General features: G+C 49.8%; 1 protein-coding gene across 2 annotated transcripts in view; it reads right to left on the bottom strand.

The window, feature by feature from the left end:
- The window catches only part of daam2 (dishevelled associated activator of morphogenesis 2), a 186,699-nt gene that overhangs the window by 98,229 nt on the left and 65,616 nt on the right, over positions 1–22,854 (bottom strand). For both annotated transcript variants that reach the window (XM_031902004.1, XM_031902005.1), the window contains exon 3: positions 15,965–16,054. In XM_031902004.1, the coding sequence (XP_031757864.1) occupies positions 15,965–16,054 (90 nt within the window). The remainder of the gene's footprint in view (positions 1–15,964; positions 16,055–22,854) is intronic.

Raw genomic sequence — 22,854 nt, 5'->3', positions numbered from 1 at the left:
TGCCCTACTGTCTCCATTCTGTCCCCACCTTGTCCTACTGTGTCCATTCTGTCCCCACCTTAACCTACTGTCTCCATTCTGTCCCCACCTTGCCCTACTGTCTCCATTCTGTCCCCACCTTGCCCTACTGTCTCCATTCTGTCCCCACCTTGCCCTACTGTCTCCATTCTGTCCCCATCTTGCCCTACTGTCGCCATTCTGTCCCCACCTTAACCTACTGTCTCCATTTTGTCCCCACCTTAACCTACTGTGTCCATTCTGTCCCCACCTTAACCTACTGTGTCAATTCTGTCCCCACCTTGCCCTACTGTCTCCATTCTGTCCCCACCTTAACCTACTGTCTCCATTCTGTCCCCACCTTGCCCTACTGTCTCCATTCTGTCCCCACCTTGCCCTACTGTCTCCATTCTGTCCCCACCTTGCTCTACTGTCTCCATTCTGTCCCCACCTTGCCCTACTGTCTCCATTCTGTCCCCACGTTGCCCTACTGTCTCCATTCTGTCCCCACGTTGCCCTACTGTCGCCATTCTGTCCCCACCTTAACCTACTGTCTCCATTCTGTCCCCACCTTGCCCTACTGTCTCCATTCTGTCCCCACGTTGCCCTACTGTCTCCATTCTGTCCCCACCTTGCCCTACTGTCTCCATTCTGTCCCCACGTTGCCCTACTGTCTCCATTCTGTCCCCACCTTGCCCTACTGTCTCCATTCTGTCCCCACGTTGCCCTACTGTCTCCATTCTGTCCCCACGTTGCCCTACTGTCTCCATTCTGTCCCCACGTTGCCCTACTGTTGCCATTCTGTCTCCACTTTAACCTACTGTTTCCATGCTAGCCTACTGTTCCAGCTTTCTCCACTGCCCTCATCTTGCCCTACTGTCTCCATCTTGCCCTACGGTCCCCATCTTGCCCTACGGTCCCCACCTTGCCCTACTGTCTCCACCTTGCCCTACTGTCTCCACCTTGCCCTACTGTCTCCATTTTTCCCTCCTATACCTGTTATCTGATAACCTACAACCGATACTTTGTCGCCAGTTACTACTACTGTTGACTTCCCCAAAAACCTCTCTGCCCCACCTGCCCCTCAGCAACACTTCGGAGGGAGCCGTACTCAATAGCAGAGAGGGGATTGCTGCTCTCGCTTTATGCTGCAAACTTCACATCAATGCCTTTTTACAACAAGCAGTTTCCTAGCACCTACTGCTGAACTACACGTCCCTGCATCCTTTCCAGTTATAGCCGGAGTTACTCCACAGCTAATGAGCCACACGACTGGAATCTCTATATAACCAGTTACAGCCCAGCAGGGAGCCTCCTGGGGTTTCCAGTCTATTAGTAGGTGTCAGGATATCAGCACAAGTACACGGATGCTTATTCCATATGTTGTTTTGGCTCCAACAGGGCCCAGGATTAAGGCAGTAGAATTCCGCCTGCCGTTCTGGCGACTTTGGCACGTTCCCTACTTGTTTGGTTACATCATTATCACTGAACACCCCAGGGTCGCCCCGCACTATAGAGTGTCTCTTCCTCTCTACCCACCATCCGTGTTCTCTCTCACGCCTCCGGCCCTGCCTGTGGATTTGTCATTATAAATAACAGTAAAATCCCACATTGCGCAAAAAAACAGAAAAAAAGGTTTATACAGAGGCACCGCAGAGTTTTATGGCCCGTCCTACATCCAGCCACAAGAATGTCCATATGGTGAAACTCCCATTCAGCCTGCGTGCAGATAGTGGGGATACACGGTGACACTATACAAAGACATCGCCAGGCAGCAGTGCTGTAAATGTGTAACAGTATCATTCATTTCAGTTATCCCTGACTGCAATATTCCCCCAATGTGGTTTTAATCCGGAAGGAAAGAGCCCGTAAGGCACACAGCCTACATATACAGGTAATGTTGCCATATACAAGCATTACCCTAGCTAGTTGGTACATTGATGACAGTCTGGATGACTGAATGGATATTGTTGACCTTCTACTTATAATCGATGGAAGTTTGATGATTTCCTTCCAGTTAAAAATGACTGTAGATGTTCCATGACCTTCCAGTCCTGATAATTAAAGACACATTGATGACCTTCTGACTCTGAAGGCTGAAGACATCTTGACATGCTGATGACCTTCTAGTCCAAAACTGCTAAAGACATCTTGTTGACCTTCCAGTCCCTAAGAGCTTCTATTCCCAATGGCTAAAGACATCTTGTTGGCCTTCTACTTATAATCGATGGAGGTTTGATGATTACTTTCCAGTTAAAACTGACTGTAGATGTTCCATGACCTTCCAGTCCTGATAATTAAAGACATACTGTTGACATTCTGTCTCTGAAGGCTGAAGACATCTTGACATGCTGATGACCTTCTAGTCCAAAACAGCTAAAGACATCTTGTTGGCCTTACAGTCCCAATAGCAGAAGTGTTTTATTGACCTTCCAGTTCATATGACAGAGGTTATATCAATAAGCTCCCAGTTCAAGTACCTGAAACATTCCATTTCCAGTGACACGTGTTGAATAACATGTGGGTGAAGATATGTTCACAGTGAACCCTCATTCCTGTCTCTGTGTTACACTTAAACCTTACTCCTCACTCTGCTAAACTAAAACCTAGTAGCTACATCTGCACTGCACTCATCCCTCACTTCTAGCTCTGCACCCCATACATTCCTCAAACCTAGCTCTGCATCATACTCAGACCTCACTCATAGCTCTGCATCATACTCAGACCTCACTCATAGCTCTGCATCATACTCAGACCTCACTCATAGCTCTGCATCATACTCAGACCTCACTCATAGCTCTGCATCATACTCAGACCTCACTCATAGCTCTGCATCATACTCAGACCTCACTCATAGCTCTGCATCATACTCAGACCTCACTCATAGCTCTGCATCATACTCATCCCTCACTCATAGCTCTGCATCATACTCAGACCCCTAGCCTGCATCATACTCCCCCATAGCTCTGCATCATACTCAGACCTCACTCAATAGCTCCTGCATCAATACTCAGACCTGCACTCATAGCTCTGGCATCATACTCAGACCTCACTCATAGCTCTGCATCATACTCAGACCTCACTCATAGCTCTGCATCATACTCAGACCTCACTCATAGCTCTGCATCATACTCAGACCTCACTCATAGCTCTGCATCATACTCAGACCTCACTCATAGCTCTGCATCATACTCAGACCTCACTCATAGCTCTGCATCATACTCAGACCCCACTCATAGCTCTGCATCATACTCAGACCTCACTCATAGCTCTGCATCATACTCAGACCTCACTCATAGCTCTGCATCATACTCAGACCTCACTCATAGCTCTGCATCATACTCAGACCTCACTCATAGCTCTGCATCATACTCAGACCTCACTCATAGCTCTGCATCATATTCTCATATATTATACTATAATAACCTCTCAAACATCAAGCTACACCATACAAAACCCTCACTTCTAGCTCTACAGAACTCGAAGCCCTCACAACTACCACTACATTATACTCAGCCCTCGTGTTTGGCTTTATTCCGCACTGAGTACTTATACCTAGTTTTACACCATACTTAGTTCTCACACCTTGCTTTGCACCAAACTCGTTCCTAATTCTTAACTCTACATCAAACCCAGCCCTCAAATTTAGCTTTGAACTTTATTTAGCTCTCTAGCTACTCAGCCCTTACACCTAGTTCTGAGCCATATTAAGTCCTCACATATAGCTCTGCACTAAACTCAGCCCTCAGCCTTACTCTACACTATACTTAGGCCATAAGTACCCTACTCAGCTCTCACTCTTAGTTCTGTACCCTACTCAGCTCTCACTCTTAGTTCTGTACCATACTCAGCTCTCACTCTTGGTTCTGTACCCTACTCAGCTCTCACTCTTGGTTCTGTACCCTACTCAGCTCTCACTCTTGGTTCTGTACCATACTCAGCTCTCACTCTTAGTTCTGTACCCTACTCAGCTCTCACTCTTGGTTCTGTACCATACTCAGCTCTCACTCTTGGTTCTGTACCATACTCAGCTCTCACTCTTAGTTCTGTACCCTACTCAGCTCTCACTCTTAGTTCTGTACCATACTCAGCTCTCACTCTTGGTTCTGTACCCTACTCAGCTCTCACTCTTGGTTCTGTACCCTACTCAGCTCTCACTCTTAGTTCTGTACCATACTCAGCTCTCACTCTTAGTTCTGTGCCCTACTCAGCTCTCACTCTTAGTTCTGTACCATACTCAGCTCTCACTCTTGGTTCTGCACCATACTCAGCTCTCACTCTTAGTTCTGTGCCATACTCAGCTCTCACTCTTGGTTCTGTACCCTACTCAGCTCTCACTCTTAGTTCTGTACCCTACTCAGCTCTCACTCTTAGTTCTGTACCATACTCAGCTCTCACTCTTGGTTCTGTACCCTACTCAGCTCTCACTCTTGGTTCTGTACCCTACTCAGCTCTCACTCTTAGTTCTGTACCATACTCAGCTCTCACTCTTAGTTCTGTGCCCTACTCAGCTCTCACTCTTAGTTCTGTGCCATACTCAGCTCTCACTCTTGGTTCTGTACCATACTCAGCTCTCACTCTTGGTTCTGTACCATACTCAGCTCTCACTCTTAGTTCTGTGCCATACTCAGCTCTCACTCTTAGTTCTGTACCATACTCAGCTCTCACTCTTAGTTCTGTGCCATACTCAGCTCTCACTCTTGTTCTGCACCATACTCAGCTCTCACTCTTGGTTCTGCACCATACTCAGCTCTCACTCTTGGTTCTGTACCATACTCAGCTTCTCACTCTTAGTTCTGTGCCTACTCAGCCCCTTAGTTCTGTACCATACTCAGCTCTCACTCTTAGTTCTGTGCCATACTCAGCTCTCACTCTTAGTTCTGTACCATACTCAGCTCTCACTCTTAGTTCTGTGCCCTACTCAGCTCTCACTCTTGGTTCTGCACCATACTCAGCTCTCACTCTTGGTTCTGCCACCATACTCAGATCTCACTCTTAGTTTCTGTGCCATACTCAGCTCTCACTCTTAGTTCTGCACCATACTCAGATCTCACTCTTAGTTCTGTGCCGATACTCAGCTCTCACTCTTGGTTCTGCACCATACTCAGATCTCACTCTTGGTTCTGAGCCCTACTCAGCTCTCACTCTTGGTTCTGCACCATACTCAGCTCTCACTCTTAGTTCTGTGCCCTACTCAGCTCTCACTCTTAGTTCTGTACCATACTCAGCTCTCCACTCTTAGTTCTGTACCATACTCACTCTCACTCTTAGTTCTGTGCCATACTCAGCTCTCACTCTTGGTTCTGTACCATACTCAGCTCTCACTCTTAGTTCTGTGCCATACTCAGCTCTCACTCTTAGTTCTGTACCATACTCAGCTCTCACTCTTAGTTCTGTGCCATACTCAGCTCTCACTCTTGGTTCTGTACCATACTCAGCTCTCACTCTTAGTTCTGTGCCATACTCAGCTCTCACTCTTGGTTCTGCACCATACTCAGATCTCACTCTTGGTTCTGAGCCATACTCAGCCCTCACTCTTAGTTCTGTGCCATACTCAGCTCTTACTCTTAGTTCTGTGCCCTACTCAGCTCTCACTCTTGGTTCTGCACCATACTCAGATCTCACTCTTGGTTCTGTACCATACTCAGCTCTCACTCTTGGTTCTGTACCATACTCAGCTCTCACTCTTAGTTCTGTGCCCTACTCAGCTCTCACTCTTGGTTCTGTGCCATACTCAGCTCTCACTCTTAGTTCTGCACCATACTCAGCTCTCACTCTTGGTTCTGCACCATACTCAGCTCTCACTCTTGGTTCTGTACCATACTCAGCTCTCACTCTTGGTTCTGTACCATACTCAGCTCTCACTCTTAGTTCTGTGCCATACTCAGCTCTCACTCTTGGTTCTGCACCATACTCAGATCTCACTCTTGGTTCTGAGCCATACTCAGCTCTCACTCTTAGTTCTGTGCCCTACTCAGCTCTCACTCTTGGTTCTGTGCCATACTCAGCTCTCACTCTTGGTTCTGCACCATACTCAGCTCTCACTCTTAGTTCTGTGCCATACTCAGCTCTCACTCTTAGTTCTGTGCCCTACTCAGCTCTCACTCTTGGTTCTGCACCATACTCAGCTCTCACTCTTAGTTCTGCACCATACTCAGCTCTCACTCTTGGTTCTGAGCCCTACTCAGCTCTCACTCTTGGTTCTGCACCATACTCAGCTCTCACTCTTGGTTCTGCACCATACTCAGCTCTCACTCTTGGTTCTGAGCCCTACTCAGCTCTCACTCTTGGTTCTGCACCATACTCAGCTCTCACTCTTAGTTCTGTGCCCTACTCAGCTCTCACTCTTAGTTCTGTACCATACTCAGCTCTCACTCTTGGTTCTGTACCATACTCAGCTCTCACTCTTAGTTTTGTGCCCTACTCAGCTCTCACTCTTGGTTCTGTACCATACTCAGATCTCACTCTTGGTTCTGAGCCATACTCAGCTCTCACTCTTAGTTCTGTGCCCTACGCAGCTCTCACTCTTCGTTCTGCACCATACTCAGCTCTCACTCTTGGTTCTGCACCATACTCAGCTCTCACTCTTGGTTCTGTACCCTACTCAGCTCTCACTCTTGGTTCTGTACCCTACTCAGCTCTCACTCTTGGTTCTGTACCATACTCAGCTCTCACTCTTGGTTCTGTACCCTACTCAGCTCTCACTCTTGGTTCTGTACCATACTCAGCTCTCACTCTTAGTTCTGTACCCTACTCAGCTCTCACTCTTGGTTCTGTACCATACTCAGCTCTCACTCTTGGTTCTGTACCATACTCAGCTCTCACTCTTAGTTCTGTACCCTACTCAGCTCTCACTCTTAGTTCTGTACCATACTCAGCTCTCACTCTTGGTTCTGTACCCTACTCAGCTCTCACTCTTGGTTCTGTACCCTACTCAGCTCTCACTCTTAGTTCTGTACCATACTCAGCTCTCACTCTTAGTTCTGTGCCCTACTCAGCTCTCACTCTTAGTTCTGTACCATACTCAGCTCTCACTCTTTGTTCTGCACCATACTCAGCTCTCACTCTTAGTTCTGTGCCATACTCAGCTCTCACTCTTGGTTCTGTACCCTACTCAGCTCTCACTCTTAGTTCTGTACCCTACTCAGCTCTCACTCTTAGTTCTGTACCATACTCAGCTCTCACTCTTGGTTCTGTACCCTACTCAGCTCTCACTCTTGGTTCTGTACCCTACTCAGCTCTCACTCTTAGTTCTGTACCATACTCAGCTCTCACTCTTAGTTCTGTGCCTTACTCAGCTCTCACTCTTAGTTCTGTGCCATACTCAGCTCTCACTCTTGGTTCTGTACCATACTCAGCTCTCACTCTTGGTTCTGTACCATACTCAGCTCTCACTCTTAGTTCTGTGCCATACTCAGCTCTCACTCTTAGTTCTGTACCATACTCAGCTCTCACTCTTAGTTCTGCGCCATACTCAGCTCTCACTCTTGGTTCTGCACCATACTCAGCTCTCACTCTTGGTTCTGCACCATACTCAGCTCTCACTCTTGGTTCTGTACCATACTCAGCTCTCACTCTTAGTTCTGTGCCATACTCAGCTCTCACTCTTAGTTCTGTACCATACTCAGCTCTCACTCTTAGTTCTGTGCCATACTCAGCTCTCACTCTTAGTTCTGTACCATACTCAGCTCTCACTCTTAGTTCTGTGCCCTACTCAGCTCTCACTCTTGGTTCTGCACCATACTCAGCTCTCACTCTTGGTTCTGCACCATACTCAGATCTCACTCTTAGTTCTGTGCCATACTCAGCTCTCACTCTTGGTTCTGCACCATACTCAGATCTCACTCTTAGTTCTGTGCCATACTCAGCTCTCACTCTTGGTTCTGCACCATACTCAGATCTCACTCTTGGTTCTGAGCCCTACTCAGCTCTCACTCTTGGTTCTGCACCATACTCAGCTCTCACTCTTAGTTCTGTGCCCTACTCAGCTCTCACTCTTAGTTCTGTACCATACTCAGCTCTCACTCTTAGTTCTGTACCATACTCAGCTCTCACTCTTAGTTCTGTGCCATACTCAGCTCTCACTCTTGGTTCTGTACCATACTCAGCTCTCACTCTTAGTTCTGTGCCATACTCAGCTCTCACTCTTAGTTCTGTACCATACTCAGCTCTCACTCTTAGTTCTGTGCCATACTCAGCTCTCACTCTTGGTTCTGTACCATACTCAGCTCTCACTCTTAGTTCTGTGCCCTACTCAGCTCTCACTCTTGGTTCTGCACCATACTCAGATCTCACTCTTGGTTCTGAGCCATACTCAGCCCTCACTCTTAGTTCTGTGCCATACTCAGCTCTTACTCTTAGTTCTGTGCCCTACTCAGCTCTCACTCTTGGTTCTGCACCATACTCAGATCTCACTCTTGGTTCTGTACCATACTCAGCTCTCACTCTTGGTTCTGTACCATACTCAGCTCTCACTCTTAGTTCTGTGCCCTACTCAGCTCTCACTCTTGGTTCTGTGCCATACTCAGCTCTCACTCTTAGTTCTGCGCCATACTCAGCTCTCACTCTTGGTTCTGCACCATACTCAGCTCTCACTCTTGGTTCTGTACCATACTCAGCTCTCACTCTTGGTTCTGTACCATACTCAGCTCTCACTCTTAGTTCTGTGCCATACTCAGCTCTCACTCTTGGTTCTGCACCATACTCAGATCTCACTCTTGGTTCTGAGCCATACTCAGCTCTCACTCTTAGTTCTGTGCCCTACTCAGCTCTCACTCTTGTTCTGTGCCATACTCAGCTCTCACTCTTGGTTCTGCACCATACTCAGCTCTCACTCTTAGTTCTGTGCCATACTCAGCTCTCACTCTTAGTTCTGTGCCCTACTCAGCTCTCACTCTTGGTTCTGCACCATACTCAGCTCTCACTCTTAGTTCTGCACCATACTCAGCTCTCACTCTTGGTTCTGAGCCCTACTCAGCTCTCACTCTTGGTTCTGCACCATACTCAGCTCTCACTCTTGGTTCTGCACCATACTCAGCTCTCACTCTTGGTTCTGAGCCCTACTCAGCTCTCACTCTTGGTTCTGCACCATACTCAGCTCTCACTCTTAGTTCTGTGCCCTACTCAGCTCTCACTCTTAGTTCTGTACCATACTCAGCTCTCACTCTTGGTTCTGTACCCTACTCAGCTCTCACTCTTAGTTCTGTGCCATACTCAGCTCTCACTCTTAGTTCTGTGCCATACTCAGCTCTCACTCTTAGTTCTGTACCATACTCAGCTCTCACTCTTGGTTCTGTACCATACTCAGCTCTCACTCTTAGTTTTGTGCCCTACTCAGCTCTCACTCTTGGTTCTGCCACCATACTCAGAATCTCACTCTTGGTTCTGAGGCCATACTCAGCTCTCACTCTTAGTTCTGTGCCCTACGCAGCTCTCACTCTTCGTTCTGCACCATACTCAGCTCTCACTCTTGGTTCTGCACCATACTCAGCTCTCACTCTTGGTTCTGCACCATACTCAGCTCTCACTCTTGGTTCTGCACCATACTCAGCTCTCACTCTTGGTTCTGCACCATACTCAGCTCTCACTCTTGGTTCTGCACCATACTCAGCTCTCACTCTTGGTTCTGTACCATACTCAGCTCTCACTCTTGGTTCTGCACCATACTCAGCTCTCACTCTTAGTTCTGTGCCCTACTCAGCTCTCACTCTTGGTTCTGCACCATACTCAGCTCTCACTCTTGGTTCTGCACCATACTCAGCTCTCACTCTTGGTTCTGCACCATACTCAGCTCTCACTCTTGGTTCTGAGCCCTACTCAGCTCTCACTCTTGGTTCTGAGCCATACTCAGCTCCACAATACTTTGTCTCCACACCTACGTAGCTTTGCACTGATATTATCCCTGGTACCTATCTCTGCACCATATTCAGCCCCCACACTAATGAGCAAAACACAGCAGAAAGAATCCCAATCAGTGAGTTCTGGATACTTTGTGCTTAGTATCCTGTCTCCCAGTAATTTATGTTTAAGCACCAGCCTTTCTCGCAAATTATTTGCACTTTTGAACAAACCTCTAAGCAGCCCCCGGGGATTCTATGTTGGAAATGACTTTATTTGCTCTTAAAGATCTTTTTGTTGGCATGGGCCCGAAAGTGCTCAGTGTGTCCAGATTCCAGTTCCCCGGAGGATCATTTATCTTGATTAGGTTTTTAGTTGCATTTTTATGTCCGCCTTACGTGACCCTCATTCTTTACATGGATCCTGTCCAAATTTCCAGGCTATATTTCATAAACATAAAGGGGATCAGCAACTGCGTTCCATGTGGGCCTTGTCAGGGCACCGAATATAATATTCTGGTAATTCCTATGATAAAGTTCTGCATTAAATGTTGCTGTGATTGGTTTGATCCAACATGAATGCCTCCTGAACATTGGACTGGGGCGCTGTTCTATTGCAGCTCTATAAAAAATACTGGGCTTTGGTAAAAAGTGGTGAGACGCGGTACTGCAACTAATAATCTATAAACCTATTTCAGTTGGTTTTCTTTGCAATTACAAAGCATCTCCGCAGTATAACAGACCCTCTTGTTTTAATCTGCTGGGCAATACTTACAATATGTCCATTTTAATCCAAAACAATTGTATTTCTGTTACAGACCAGCAACATAAATCCAGTGCAAGGAATTGTGGGTAGAAACGATGTCCTCAGTGCCATTCTGGTTAATTCTGGGGGTTGTGTGACATGAATATAAAGTATTTGTTACTCAGTGGGACACTATGTTATTTGGACTCCCCATATTGGGGGACCTTATGTTCTTGGGCGGCTTTGCTTTCTGTTCCTACAGCAGAACGAGGAAAGAGAAATAGCGACCAGATAGTTTTGTCTGTTTGATGGATGTGGGGGATTAGACTCTTTCAGATCCCATCTGGGGAAAGATGTTTTGGGGTCTCTGGGTTAACTGGTTACAGAATCCATCTGCAGTCGGGCAGCGGAGGATCCTGCGTGTGAAGACTTGGCCAGAAGTTTCTATATCTTAATCTGTAGCACAGGGGGAACAATCCATTGGCCTCTGAAGAACATCAGTGAATATGTAAGATGGGGAACGTTCAGGACTCTTAGGGTGGGATAGAGGGGGCATAGGAGACCATATGGGGATGTAGATATAAGTACAACTGGCAAATTATATTGTTTATGACAGCAATGTCCAATTAAAAGTGTAAGAATTCACTGCATAAAACGGTTTTATTTAATAAAATCTGCAACAGCTCTAGTAGCCAATCAACAATTAGCATGTACCCATCACTTGTTTAGTTTAAAAGCAGGCATCTAATTGGTTGCTTTAGATTACTATGTCTGGGCCAAATGGGGTCCAAGGTAGGGTTGATGCCTTTTCTTCAGGTCCTTAATAGCCAATGAGTGAGACAGAGAGGGGTGGAAATGTGATGTTGTGGGTGGAGTTGTGATACAAAGAGATGGGGCAATGCCATAACTGGGCAAAGAAGGCTGAAATTTGAGAGTAAAAGTAGGAAATAAATAAGACAGTAATACAAGATGGGAACAGTAAACCATGATGGAGATAGTAGGGCAAGATGGAAGCAGGGATAAAAGAAAAGATGTAGATAAAAGATGAACCAAGGGAAGATGGAGACTGTAGGGCTAGACAGACATGGCAGAACAAAATTGTAACAGTGGGGCAAGATGGAGAGTGTAGGGCAAGATGGAGACAGTAGGACAAGATGGAGACAGTAGGGCAAGATGGAGACAGCAGGAGAAGATGGAGATAGTAGGACAAGATGGAGACAGTAGGGCAAGATGGAGACAGTAGGAAAAGATGGAGATAGTAGGGCAAGATGGAGACAGTAGGGCAAGATGGAGAGTGTAGGGCAAGATGGAGACAGTAGGACAAGATGGAGATAGTAGGGCAAGATGGAGACAGTAGGGCAAGATGGAGAGTGTAGGGCAAGATGGAGACAGTAGGACAAGATGGAGACAGTAGGGCAAGATGGAGACAGCAGGAGAAGATGGAGATAGTAGGACAAGATGGAGACAGTAGGGCAAGATGGAGACAGTAGGAAAAGATGGAGATAGTAGGGCAAGATGGAGACAGTAGGGCAAGATGGAGAGTGTAGGGCAAGATGGAGACAGTAGGACAAGATGGAGATAGTAGGGCAAGATGGAGACAGTAGGGCAAGATGGAGACAGTAGGACAAGATGGAGACAGTAGGGCAAGATGGAGACAGTAGGGTAAGATGAAGACAGAAGGACAAGATGGAGACAGTAGGGCAAGATGAAGACAGAAGGACAAGATGGAGACAGTAGGGTAAGATGAAGACAGAAGGACAAGATGGAGACAGTAGGACAAGATGAAGACAGAAGGACAAGATGGAGACAGTAGGGTAAGATGAAGACAGAAGGACAAGATGGTAGCAGTAGGACAAGGTGGCTTTCTCCTATGTTTCCATGTAAAGTCCAGCTCTACATTGCACAATTAATCACTCTACTGTGTCTGTGTCCCAATAATACATTTTTGTGAGCCTGATATCTCAAATCTGCACTTTTTTATAAAAACAAGAAATGTTTTCCCCCTTATTTTGCCTCATCTTTCCAAGCATTTGCAGTTCTATGTGACCCGGAGCAGTTTCCCAGAAGACATCGGAACCCCGGCTGCTAGAACATTGGGCCTTCGCCTCCCAGAGCTGCGTTCCATCAAACTCCCCAGAAGGGGCAGATCCCGCCGTGACCCGGCATCGTTTCCAAGGGCCCGTTGCCCCCGACCTCTTCCATAACTCTCGGAATATTTGGGAGCAGAGAGGGAATACATCCCGGGGCGCCTATCCAGGCGCATATTTCGCTCCGTGTTTATGAGCATTCCAGCAGGGATAATATTTATGAATGTGGCGTGATGTCAGGGTTTAATGTGGCGGAAAGAGGCCTGTCTTATCTGTGCAACTCACTCCTCTCCTAACGACTGTCAGCTGATCTCTTAGACATCCCATCAACCCCAATCACCGCCGCCCGAACAATGAAACTCCATGGATAGAATCTGATGGGGTGGAAAATCATTTCTTAGAAAAGGATCAACTGAGGAAATAGAGGAAATAAAGCTCCTGTGGAAAGCAAATATCCACCTACCTCTATCTGGTTGCTAGGGTCCAAATTACCTTAGCAACCAGGGAGCAAATGAGAGACTGATATATGAGTAGGGGAGGGGCTGAATAGAAAGATAAGGAATAAAAAGAAACAGTAACAATAAAACTGGAGCCTCACAGAGCAATAGGGTTTGGCTGCCGGGGTCAGTGACCCCCATTTGGAAGTTTCAAAGAGTTGAAAGGAGCAGTAAAATAATTCAAAAACTATAAGAAGTAAATAATGAAGACAAATTGCTTAGAACTGGCTATTCTATAACATACGAAACGTTAACCACCACTTTAAATAGAGATAATGAGCACTGTATAAACAAACACCTCCCCTTTCCCAGCTGCAGTCTGGGTCAGGCTTTCAGATACCTTACAACAGAGGGATTATCTGTGGTCTGGTAATTTGATTAACCACCTTCTCCCACTGAAAGTTGGAAAGCTAAACTGTTTTCAGTTTCAGTCTTTGCCCTGTTAAGTGCAAGAAACAATTAAAGGACAAGTCAACACAAATTGACTTGGGGTGCCAATGTGACAGCTGACAGCGCAGTCCCCAATTCTTACTAAAAAGCCTGTGATCTATAGTCAAGCTATACCTGCATTTAGATACATTGTTTCTCATATTTAATTAAATAAGTAGCTTTTGGCAGAGAGCCCAGAAATCTTAATGAGTGTCACCTGCACTTAGGTACATTGTTTCTCACATTTAATTAAATAAGTAGGCTTTTGGCAGAGAGCCCAGAAAGTTATGAAGCTATACCTGCACTTAGATACATTGTTTCTCATATTTAATTAAAAAGTAGCTTTTGGCAGAGAGCCCAGAAAGTTAACAAGCGCCACCTGCACTTAGATACAGTGTTTCTCACATTTAATTAAATAAGTAGCTTTTGGCAGAGAGCCCAGAAAGGTAACCCCCTTCCCCTGCACTGAGATACAACTGTAACTAATAAGCTAAACAGGTCTCTTGGGGGAACTGAGACTCACAGCTTAAAGGGCAACTTCACCTTTTTCAGCAGAACTGTAATAACACATAAAACAGGACCCCATAACCCCCCAGAAATGTGTTCAAATTTTAAATAACCTGCCGAATGTAGTCCCAGTAAACCTCCCTGGGACCCCCCCAGCTCTCCAGTCTGACACCCCCACCTCATGAATCACCTGGAGTTCCTCCCCCCCCCCCCAGAGAGATATAACAGGGCCCCGCCACACTCACACAGAGACAATGGGCACATATTCCCCTCGCTATTCCGCTCTTGGCCCCGGCTCCACTCCCGGCCGTGTCGGAAATACATTTAATTTCCCATCTCTGTTCCTCAGTTAATTAGCAGCGACAGGCCTGGCCATAACGAGAATAGCAGGAGGGCCCCGAGGATGTTTTGCTTTATTAAGTGTCTGATAAACCGCACGGGAAGGATGTCCAATCACAAGACGGCACTTGGTGCCATGCCAAAACCTCATGTCGGGAATGGGCCGGCGTTCTGTACTGCGGGTTCCACTCGCTGGGAGAATGGGCCGTGATAGGAGCGGGAGGGAGCCAGCGCTGTGTGTATATGGGAACTAGGGGGCATATTTATAAAGGTGATTTAGATATGGGACCTGTTATCCAGATCTGGGGTTATCCAGATATCTTTCCGTAATTTTAATCTCCATATCATTTAAACATTAAAGGGGTTGTTCATCTTAAAATTAAGTATTAGTATGATGTAGAGCTTGATATTCTGAGACAATTTGCAATTGGTTTGTATTTTGTATTATTTGTGGGCTTTCAGTTATTTAGTCTTTTTTTCAGCAGCTCTCCAGTTTGGAGTTTCAGCAGCGATCTGGTTGCTAGAGTCCAAATTACCCTAACAACCAGGCAGTGGTTGAAATAAGAAACCCAATAAATAGTGACTGTCTATGGCAGGGCCGGAACTAGGGGTAGGTAGAAAAGACAGCTGCCTAGGGCACAACACTGGGGGGCGCCACACAGGTACCTCTCCTGTCTCTGCTCATTGGCTGCTGGGGGTGAGGGGGGGATATCACTCCAACTTGCAGCGCAGCAGTAAAGTGTGCCTGAGTCTGAGCTTTCAGCCAGTACTACACATTAGAACTGCTTTCAGCTAACCTATTGTTTCTCCTACTCCCATGTAACTGGAGGAGTCCCAAGCCAGACTTGGATTTCTTACTATTGAGTGCTATTCTGATACCTACTGGGAGCTGCTATCTTGCTCCCTTCCCATAGTTCTGCTGATCGGCTGCTGGGGGTGAGGGGGGGATATCACTCCAACTTGCAGCGCAGCAGTAAAGTGTGCCTGAGTCTGAGCTTTCAGCCGGCGCTACACATTAGAACTGCTTTCAGCTAACCTATTGTTTCTCCTACTCCCATGTAACTGGAGGAGTCCCAAGCCGGACTTGGATTTCTTACTATTGAGTGCTATTCTGATACCTACTGGGAGCTGCTATCTTGCTCCCTTCCCATTGTTCTGCTGATCGGCTGCTGTGGGTGAGGGGGGGGGGATATCACTCCAACTTGCAGCGCAGCAGTAAAGTGTGCCTGAGTCTGAGCTTTCAGCCAGCGCTACACATTAGAACTGCTTTCAGCTAACCTATTGTTTCTCCTACTCCCATGTAACTGGAGGAGTCCCAAGCCGGACTTGGATTTCTTACTATTGAGTGCTATTCTGATACCTACTGGGAGCTGCTATCTTGCTCCCTTCCCATTGTTCTGCTGATCGGCTGCTGGGGGGGAGGGGGGGGATATCACTCCAACTTGGGGTTTATATCGTGGATGCAATGAGCAGTAAGACCACCCAGGTCTGACCATTAAAATGAATGTAAATGCCCAGGGGGCTTACCTTCTTCTTGCTGCAGTAGATTTGCCATTTTTTCTCTGGGGGGAGCGCAAACATGGCCTCTCTGTTTTTATCTGTGAGATCCAGTTCATCCTGTTTATTTAGACAAAGGAATAAGGATTAGACATTGACACAAACTCCACTTTTCGGCTTTTTATATGCAATAAATGAGACAAATATCTGACAAAAAATGGAAAAATGGAAAACCTGGAAATAAATAGTTTCAGTGGTTGTTAATGGGCCCCCAACCCAGGCCTGATCTGGGATTTAAAATAGACCCCAGCATTCCCAGTACCCAGAGGCACAAACAGCCCCCCCAGCCCAATAAATAGTGACTGTCTGTGGCACCTTACAGCCCCCCTGGCATTCCCAGTACCCAGAGGAACAAACAGCCCCCCCAGCCCAATAAATAGTGACTGTCTGTGGCACCTTACAGCCCCCCTTGGCATTCCAGTACCCAGAGGAACCAAAACAGCCCCCCCCCAGCCCAAAAATAGTGACTGTCTGTGGCACCTTACAGCCCCCTGGCATTCCCAGTACCAGAGGACAAACAGCCCCCCCAGCCCAAAATTAGGACTGTCTTTGGCACTTACAGCCCCCCCGGCATTCCAGTACCCAGAGGACACAAAAAGCCCCCCAGCCCAATAAATAGTGGACTGTCTGTGGCAACCTTACAGCCCCCCTGGCATTCCCAGTACCCAGAGGCACAAACACCCCCCCCAGCCCAATAAATAGTGACTGTCTGTGGCACCTTCAGGCCCCTGCATTCCAGTACCCACGAGGCACAAACAGCCCCCCAGCCCAATAAATAGTGACTGTCTGTGGCACCTTACAAGCCCCCTGCATTCCAGTACCCAGAGGCACAAACAGCCCCCCCCAGCCCAATAAATAGTGACTGTCTGTGGCCACTTAAAGCCCCCCTGGCATTCCCAGTACCCAGAGGCACAAACAGCCCCCCCACAGCCCAATAAATATGAGTGACTGTCTGTGGCACCTTACAGCCCCCCCGGCCATTCCCAGTACCCAGAGGCACAACAGCCCCCCCAGCCCAATAAATAGTGACTGTCTGTGGCACCTTACAGCCCCCCGGCATTCCCAGTACCCAGAGGCACAACCAGCCCCCCCCAGCCCAATAAATAGTGAGTGTCTGTGGCACCTTACAGCCCCTGGCATTCCCAGTACCCAGAGGCACAAACAGCCCCCCAGCCCAATAAATAGTGACTGTCTGTGGCACCTTACAGCCCCCCTGGCATTCCAGTACCCAGAGGCACAAACAGCCCCCCCAGCCAATAAATAGTGACTGTCTGTGGGCACCTTACAGCCCCCTGGCATTCCAGTACCCAGAGGCACAAACAGCCCCCCCAGCCAATAAATAGTGACTGTTCTGTGGCACCTTACAGCCCCCCTGGCATTCCAGTACCCAGAGGCACAAACAGCCCCCCCCCAGCCCATAAATAGTGACTGTCTGTGGCACCTTACAGCCCCCTGGCATTCCCAGTACCCAGAGGCACAAACAGCCCCCCCCCAGCCCAATAAATAGTGACTGTCTGTGGCACCTTACAGGCCCACCCTGGCATTCCCAGTACCCAGAGGCACAAACAGCCCCCCCCAGCCCAATAAATAGTGACTGTCTGTGGCACCTTACAGCCCCCTGGCATTCCCAGTACCCAGAGGCACAAACAGCCCCCCCAGCCCAATAAATAGTGACTGTCTGTGGCACCTTACAGCCCCCCTGGCATTCCCAGTTACCCAGAGGCACAAACAGCCCCCCCAGCCCCAATAAATAGTGACTGTCTGTGGCACCTTACAGCCCCCCTGGCATTCCCAGTACCCAGAGGCACAAACAGCCCCCCCAGCCCAATAAATAGTGACTGTCTGTGGCACCTTACAGCCCCCCTGGCATTCCCAGTACCCAGAGGCACAAAACAGCCCCCCCCCAGCCCAATAAATAGTGACTGTCTGTGGCACCTTACAGCCCCCCTGGCATTCCCAGTACCCAGAGGCACAAACAGCCCCCCCCCAGCCAATAAATAGTGACTGTCTGTGGCACCTTACAGCCCCCCTGGCATTTCCCAGTACCCCAGAGGCACAAACAGCCCCCCCAGCCCAATAAATAGTGACTGTCTGTGGCACCTTACAGCCCCCCTGGCATTCCCAGTACCCAGAGGCCAAACAGCCCCCCCCAGCCCAATAAATAGTGACTGTCTGTTGGCACCTTACAGCCCCCCGGCATTCCCAGTACCCCAGAGGCACAAACAAGCCCCCCAGCCCAATAAATAGTGACTGTCTGTGGCACCTTACGCCCCCCTGGCATTCCCAGTACCCAGAGGCACAAACAGCCCCCCCCAGCCCAATAAATAGTGACTGTCTGTGGCACCTTACAGCCTCCCCTGGCATTCCAGTACCCAGAGGCACAAACAGCCCCCCAGCCCAATAAATAGTGACTGTCTGTGGCACCTTACAGCCCCCCTGGCATTCCAGTACCCAGAGGCACAAACAGCCCCCCCCCAGCCCAATAAATAGTGACTGTCTTGGCACCTTACAGCCCCCCGGCATTCCCAGTACCAGAGGCACAAACAGCCCCCCCCAGCCCAATAAATAGTGACTGTCTGTGGCACCTTACAGCCCCCCTGGCATTCGCCAGTACCCAGAGGCAGCAACAGCCCCCCAGCCCAATAAATAGTGACTGTCTGTGGCACCTTACAGCCCCCCTGGCATTCCAGTACCCAGAGGCACAAACACCCCCCAGCCAATAAATATGACTGTGGCACTTACAGCCCCCTGGCATTCCCAGTACAGAGCACAACAGCCCCCCAGCCCAATAAATAGTGACTGTCGTGCACCTTACAGCCCCCCTGGCATTCCCAGTACCCCAGAGGCACAACAGCCCCCCCCAGCCCATAAATAGTGACTGTCTGTGGCACCTTACAGCCCGCCCCGGCATTCCCCAGTACCCAGAGGAACAAACAGCCCCCCCAGCCCAAATAAATAGTGACTGTCTGTGGCACCTTACAGCCGCCCCTGGCATTCCCAGTACCCAGAGGACAAACAGCCCCCCCCAGCCATAAATAGTGACTGTCTGTGGCACCTTACAGCCCCCCTGGCATTCCAGTACCACAGAGGACAAACAGGCCCCCCCAGCCCAATAAATAGTGCTGTCTGTGGCACCTTACAGCCCCCCTGGCATTCCCAGTACCCAGAGGAACAAACAGCCCCCCCGCAGCCCAATAAATAGTGACTGTCTGTGGCACTTACAGCCCCCCTGGCATTCCCAGTACCCAGAGGCACAAACAGCCCCCCCCCAGCCCAATAATAGTGGACTGTCTTGGCACCTTACAGCCCCCCTGGCATTTCCAGTACCCAGAGGACAAAACAGCCCCCCAGCCCAATAAATATGACTGTCTGTGGCACCTACAGCCCCCCTGGCATTCCCAGTACCCAGAGGCACAAACAGCCCCCCCAGCCCAATAAATAGTGACTGGCTGTGGCACTTTACAGCCCCCTGGCATTCCCAGTACCCAGAGGAAACAAACAGCCCCCCCAGCCCAATAAATAGTGACTGTCTGTGGCACCTTACAGCCCCCCCCGCCATTCCCAGTACCCAGAGGACAACAGCCCCCCCAGCCCAATAATAGGGAACTGTCTGTGGCACCTTACAGCCCCCCTGGCATTCCCAGTACCCAGAGGCACAACAGCCCCCCAGCCAATAAAATAGTGACTGTCTGTGGCACCTTACAGCCCCCTGGCATTCCCAGTACCCAGAGGCACAAACAGCCCCCCAGCCCCAAAATAATGGAGTCTGGCACCTCACATCATCCCACCCAGCAAAACCACCTTACAATAGTAACACAGATACATGCCCTCCTATTCGCAAACCACAAGCTACCCCCCCCAAGAATATACAGCCCCCTTGGCATTCCCAGTACCCAGAGGAAAACAGCCCCCCAGGCCCAATAAATAGTTACTGTCTGTGCACCTTACAGCCCCCCTGGCATTCCCAGTACCCAGGAGCACAAACAGCCCCCCAGCAGCCCAATAAATTAGTGACTGTCTGTGGCACCTTACAAGCCCCCCGCAATTCCCAGTACCCAAGAGGCACAAACAGCCCCCCCCAGCCCAATAAATAGTGACTGTCTGTGGCACCTTACAGCCCCCTGCATTCCCAGTACCCAGAGGCACAAAACAGCCCCCCAGCCCAATAATAGTGATGTCTGTTGCACCTTACAGCCCCCCCGGCATTCCCAGTACCCAGAGGCACAAAACAGCCCCCCCCCAGCCCAATAAATAGTGACTGTCTGTGCACCTTACAGCCCCCCTGGAATTCCCAGTACCCAGAGGGCACAAACAGCCCCCCCAGCCCAATAAATAGTGGACTGTCTGTGGCACCTTACAGCCCCCCTGGCATTCCCAGTACCCAGAGGCACAAACAGCCCCCCCCCAGCCCAATAAATAGTGACTGTCTGTGGCACCTTACAGCCCCCCTGGCATTCCCAGTACCCAGAGGCACAAACAGCCCCCCCTCCCCCCAGCCCAATAAATAGTGACTGTCTGTGGCACCTTACAGCCCCCCGGCATTCCCAGTACCCAGAGGCCCAAACAGCCCCCCCAGCCCAATAAATAGTGACTGTCTGTGGCACCTTACAGCCCCCCTGGCATTCCCAGTACCCAGAGGCACAAACAGCCCCCCCCCAGCCCAATAAATAGTGACTGTCTGTGGCACCTTACAGCCCCCCCGGCATTCCCAGTACCAGAGGCACAAACAGCCCCCCCAGCCCAATAAATAGTGACTGTCTGTGGCACCTTACAGCCCCCCTGGCATTCCCAGTACCCAGAGGAACAAACAGCCCCCCCAGCCCAATAAATAGTGACTGTCTGTGGCACCTTACAGCCCCCCTGGCATTCCCAGTACCCAGAGGCACAAACAGCCCCCCCAGCCCAATAAATAGTGACTGTCTGTGGCACCTTACAGCCCCCCTGGCATTCCCAGTACCCAGAGGCACAAACAGCCCCCCCCAGCCCAATAAATAGTGACTGTCTGTGGCACCTTACAGCCCCCCTGGCATTCCCAGTACCCACAGGCACAAACAGCCCCCCCAGCCCAATAAATAGTGAGTGTCTGTGGCACCTTACAGCCCCCCTGGCATTCCCAGTACCCAGAGGCACAAACAGCCCCCCCAGCCCAATAAATAGTGACTGTCTGTGGCACCTTACAGCCACCCCGGCATTCCCAGTACCCAGAGGCACAAACAGCCCCCCCCCAGCCCAATAAATAGTGACTGTCTGTGGCACCTTACAGCCCCCCTGGCATTCCCAGTACCCAGAGACACAAACACCCCCCCCAGCCCATAAATAGTGACTGTCTGTGGCACCTTACAGCCCCCCTGGCATTCCCAGTACCCAGAGGCACAAACATCCCCCCCAGCCCAATAAATAGTGACTGTCTGTGGCACCTTAACAGGCCCCCCTGGCATTCCCAGTCCCAGAGGCACTAAACAGCCCCCCCCCAGGCCCAATAAGATAGGGAGGTCTGTGGCACCTTACAGCCCCCCCCCGGCTTCCCAGTACCCAGGAGGCACAAAACAGCCCCCCCAGCCCATAATAGTGACTTGTCTGTTTGGCACCTTTACAGCCCCCCTGGCATTCCCAGTCCCAGAGGGAACAAACAGCCCCCCCAGGCCCAATAAATAGTGGACTGTCTGTGGGCACCTTACAGGCCCCCCCCTGGCGATTCCCAGTACCCAGACGGCACAAACAGCCCCCCCAGCCCAATAAATAGTGGACTGTCTGTGGCACCTTACAGCCCCCCTGGCATCCCCAGTACCCAGAGGAACAAACAGCCCCCCCCAGCCCAATAAATAGTGACTGTCTGTGGCACCTTACAGCCCCCCCTGGCATTCCCCAGTACCCAGAGGCACAAACAGCCCCCCCAGCCCAATAAATAGTGACTGTCTGTGGCACCTTACAGCCCCCCTGGCATTCCCAGTACCCACAGGCACAAAAACAGCCCCCCCCAGCCCCAATAAATAGTGACTGTCTGTGGCACTTACAGCCCCCCTGGCATTCCCAGTACCCAGAGGCACAAACAGCCCCCCCCCAGCCCAATAAATAGTGACTGTCTGTTGGTAACCTTACAGCCCCCCCGGCATTCCCAGTACCCAGAGGCACAAACAGCCCCCCCAGGGCCCAATAAATAGTGACTGTCTGTGGCACCTTACAGCCCCCCTGGCATTCCCAGTACCCCAGAGGCACAAACAGCCCCCCCCAGCCCAATAAATAGTGACTGTCTGTGGCACCTTACAGCCCCCCGGCATTCCCAGTACCCAGAGGCACAAACAGCCCCCCCAGCCCAATAAATAGTGACTGTCTGTGGCACCTTACAGCCCCCCTGGCATTCCCAGTACCCAGAGGAACAAACAGCCCCCCCAGCCCAATAAATAGTGACTGTCTGTGGCACCTTACAGCCCCCCTGGCATTCCCAGTACCCAGAGGCACAAACAGCCCCCCCAGCCCAATAAATAGTGACTGTCTATGGCACCTTACAGCCCCCCCGGCATTCCCAGTACCCAGAGGAACAAACAGCCCCCCCAGCCCAATAAATAGTGACTGTCTGTGGCACCTTACAGCCCCCCTGGCATTCCCAGTACCCAGAGGCACAAACAGCCCCCCCAGCCCAATAAATAGTGACTGTCTATGGCACCTTACAGCCCCCCGGCATTCCCAGTACCCAGAGGAACAAACAGCCCCCCCAGCCCAATAAATAGTGACTGTCTGTGGCACCTTACAGCCCCCCTGGCATTCCCAGTACCCAGAGGCACAAACAGCCCCCCCAGCCCAATAAATAGTGACTGTCTATGGCACCTTACAGCCCCCCGGCATTCCCAGTACCCAGAGGC

The sequence above is a fragment of the Xenopus tropicalis genome, chromosome 5 (genome assembly GCF_000004195.4).
Source record: "Xenopus tropicalis strain Nigerian chromosome 5, UCB_Xtro_10.0, whole genome shotgun sequence".
NCBI classification, from domain to species: domain Eukaryota; kingdom Metazoa; phylum Chordata; class Amphibia; order Anura; family Pipidae; genus Xenopus; species Xenopus tropicalis.
This window is presented reverse-complemented; position numbering and strand designations above follow the sequence as displayed.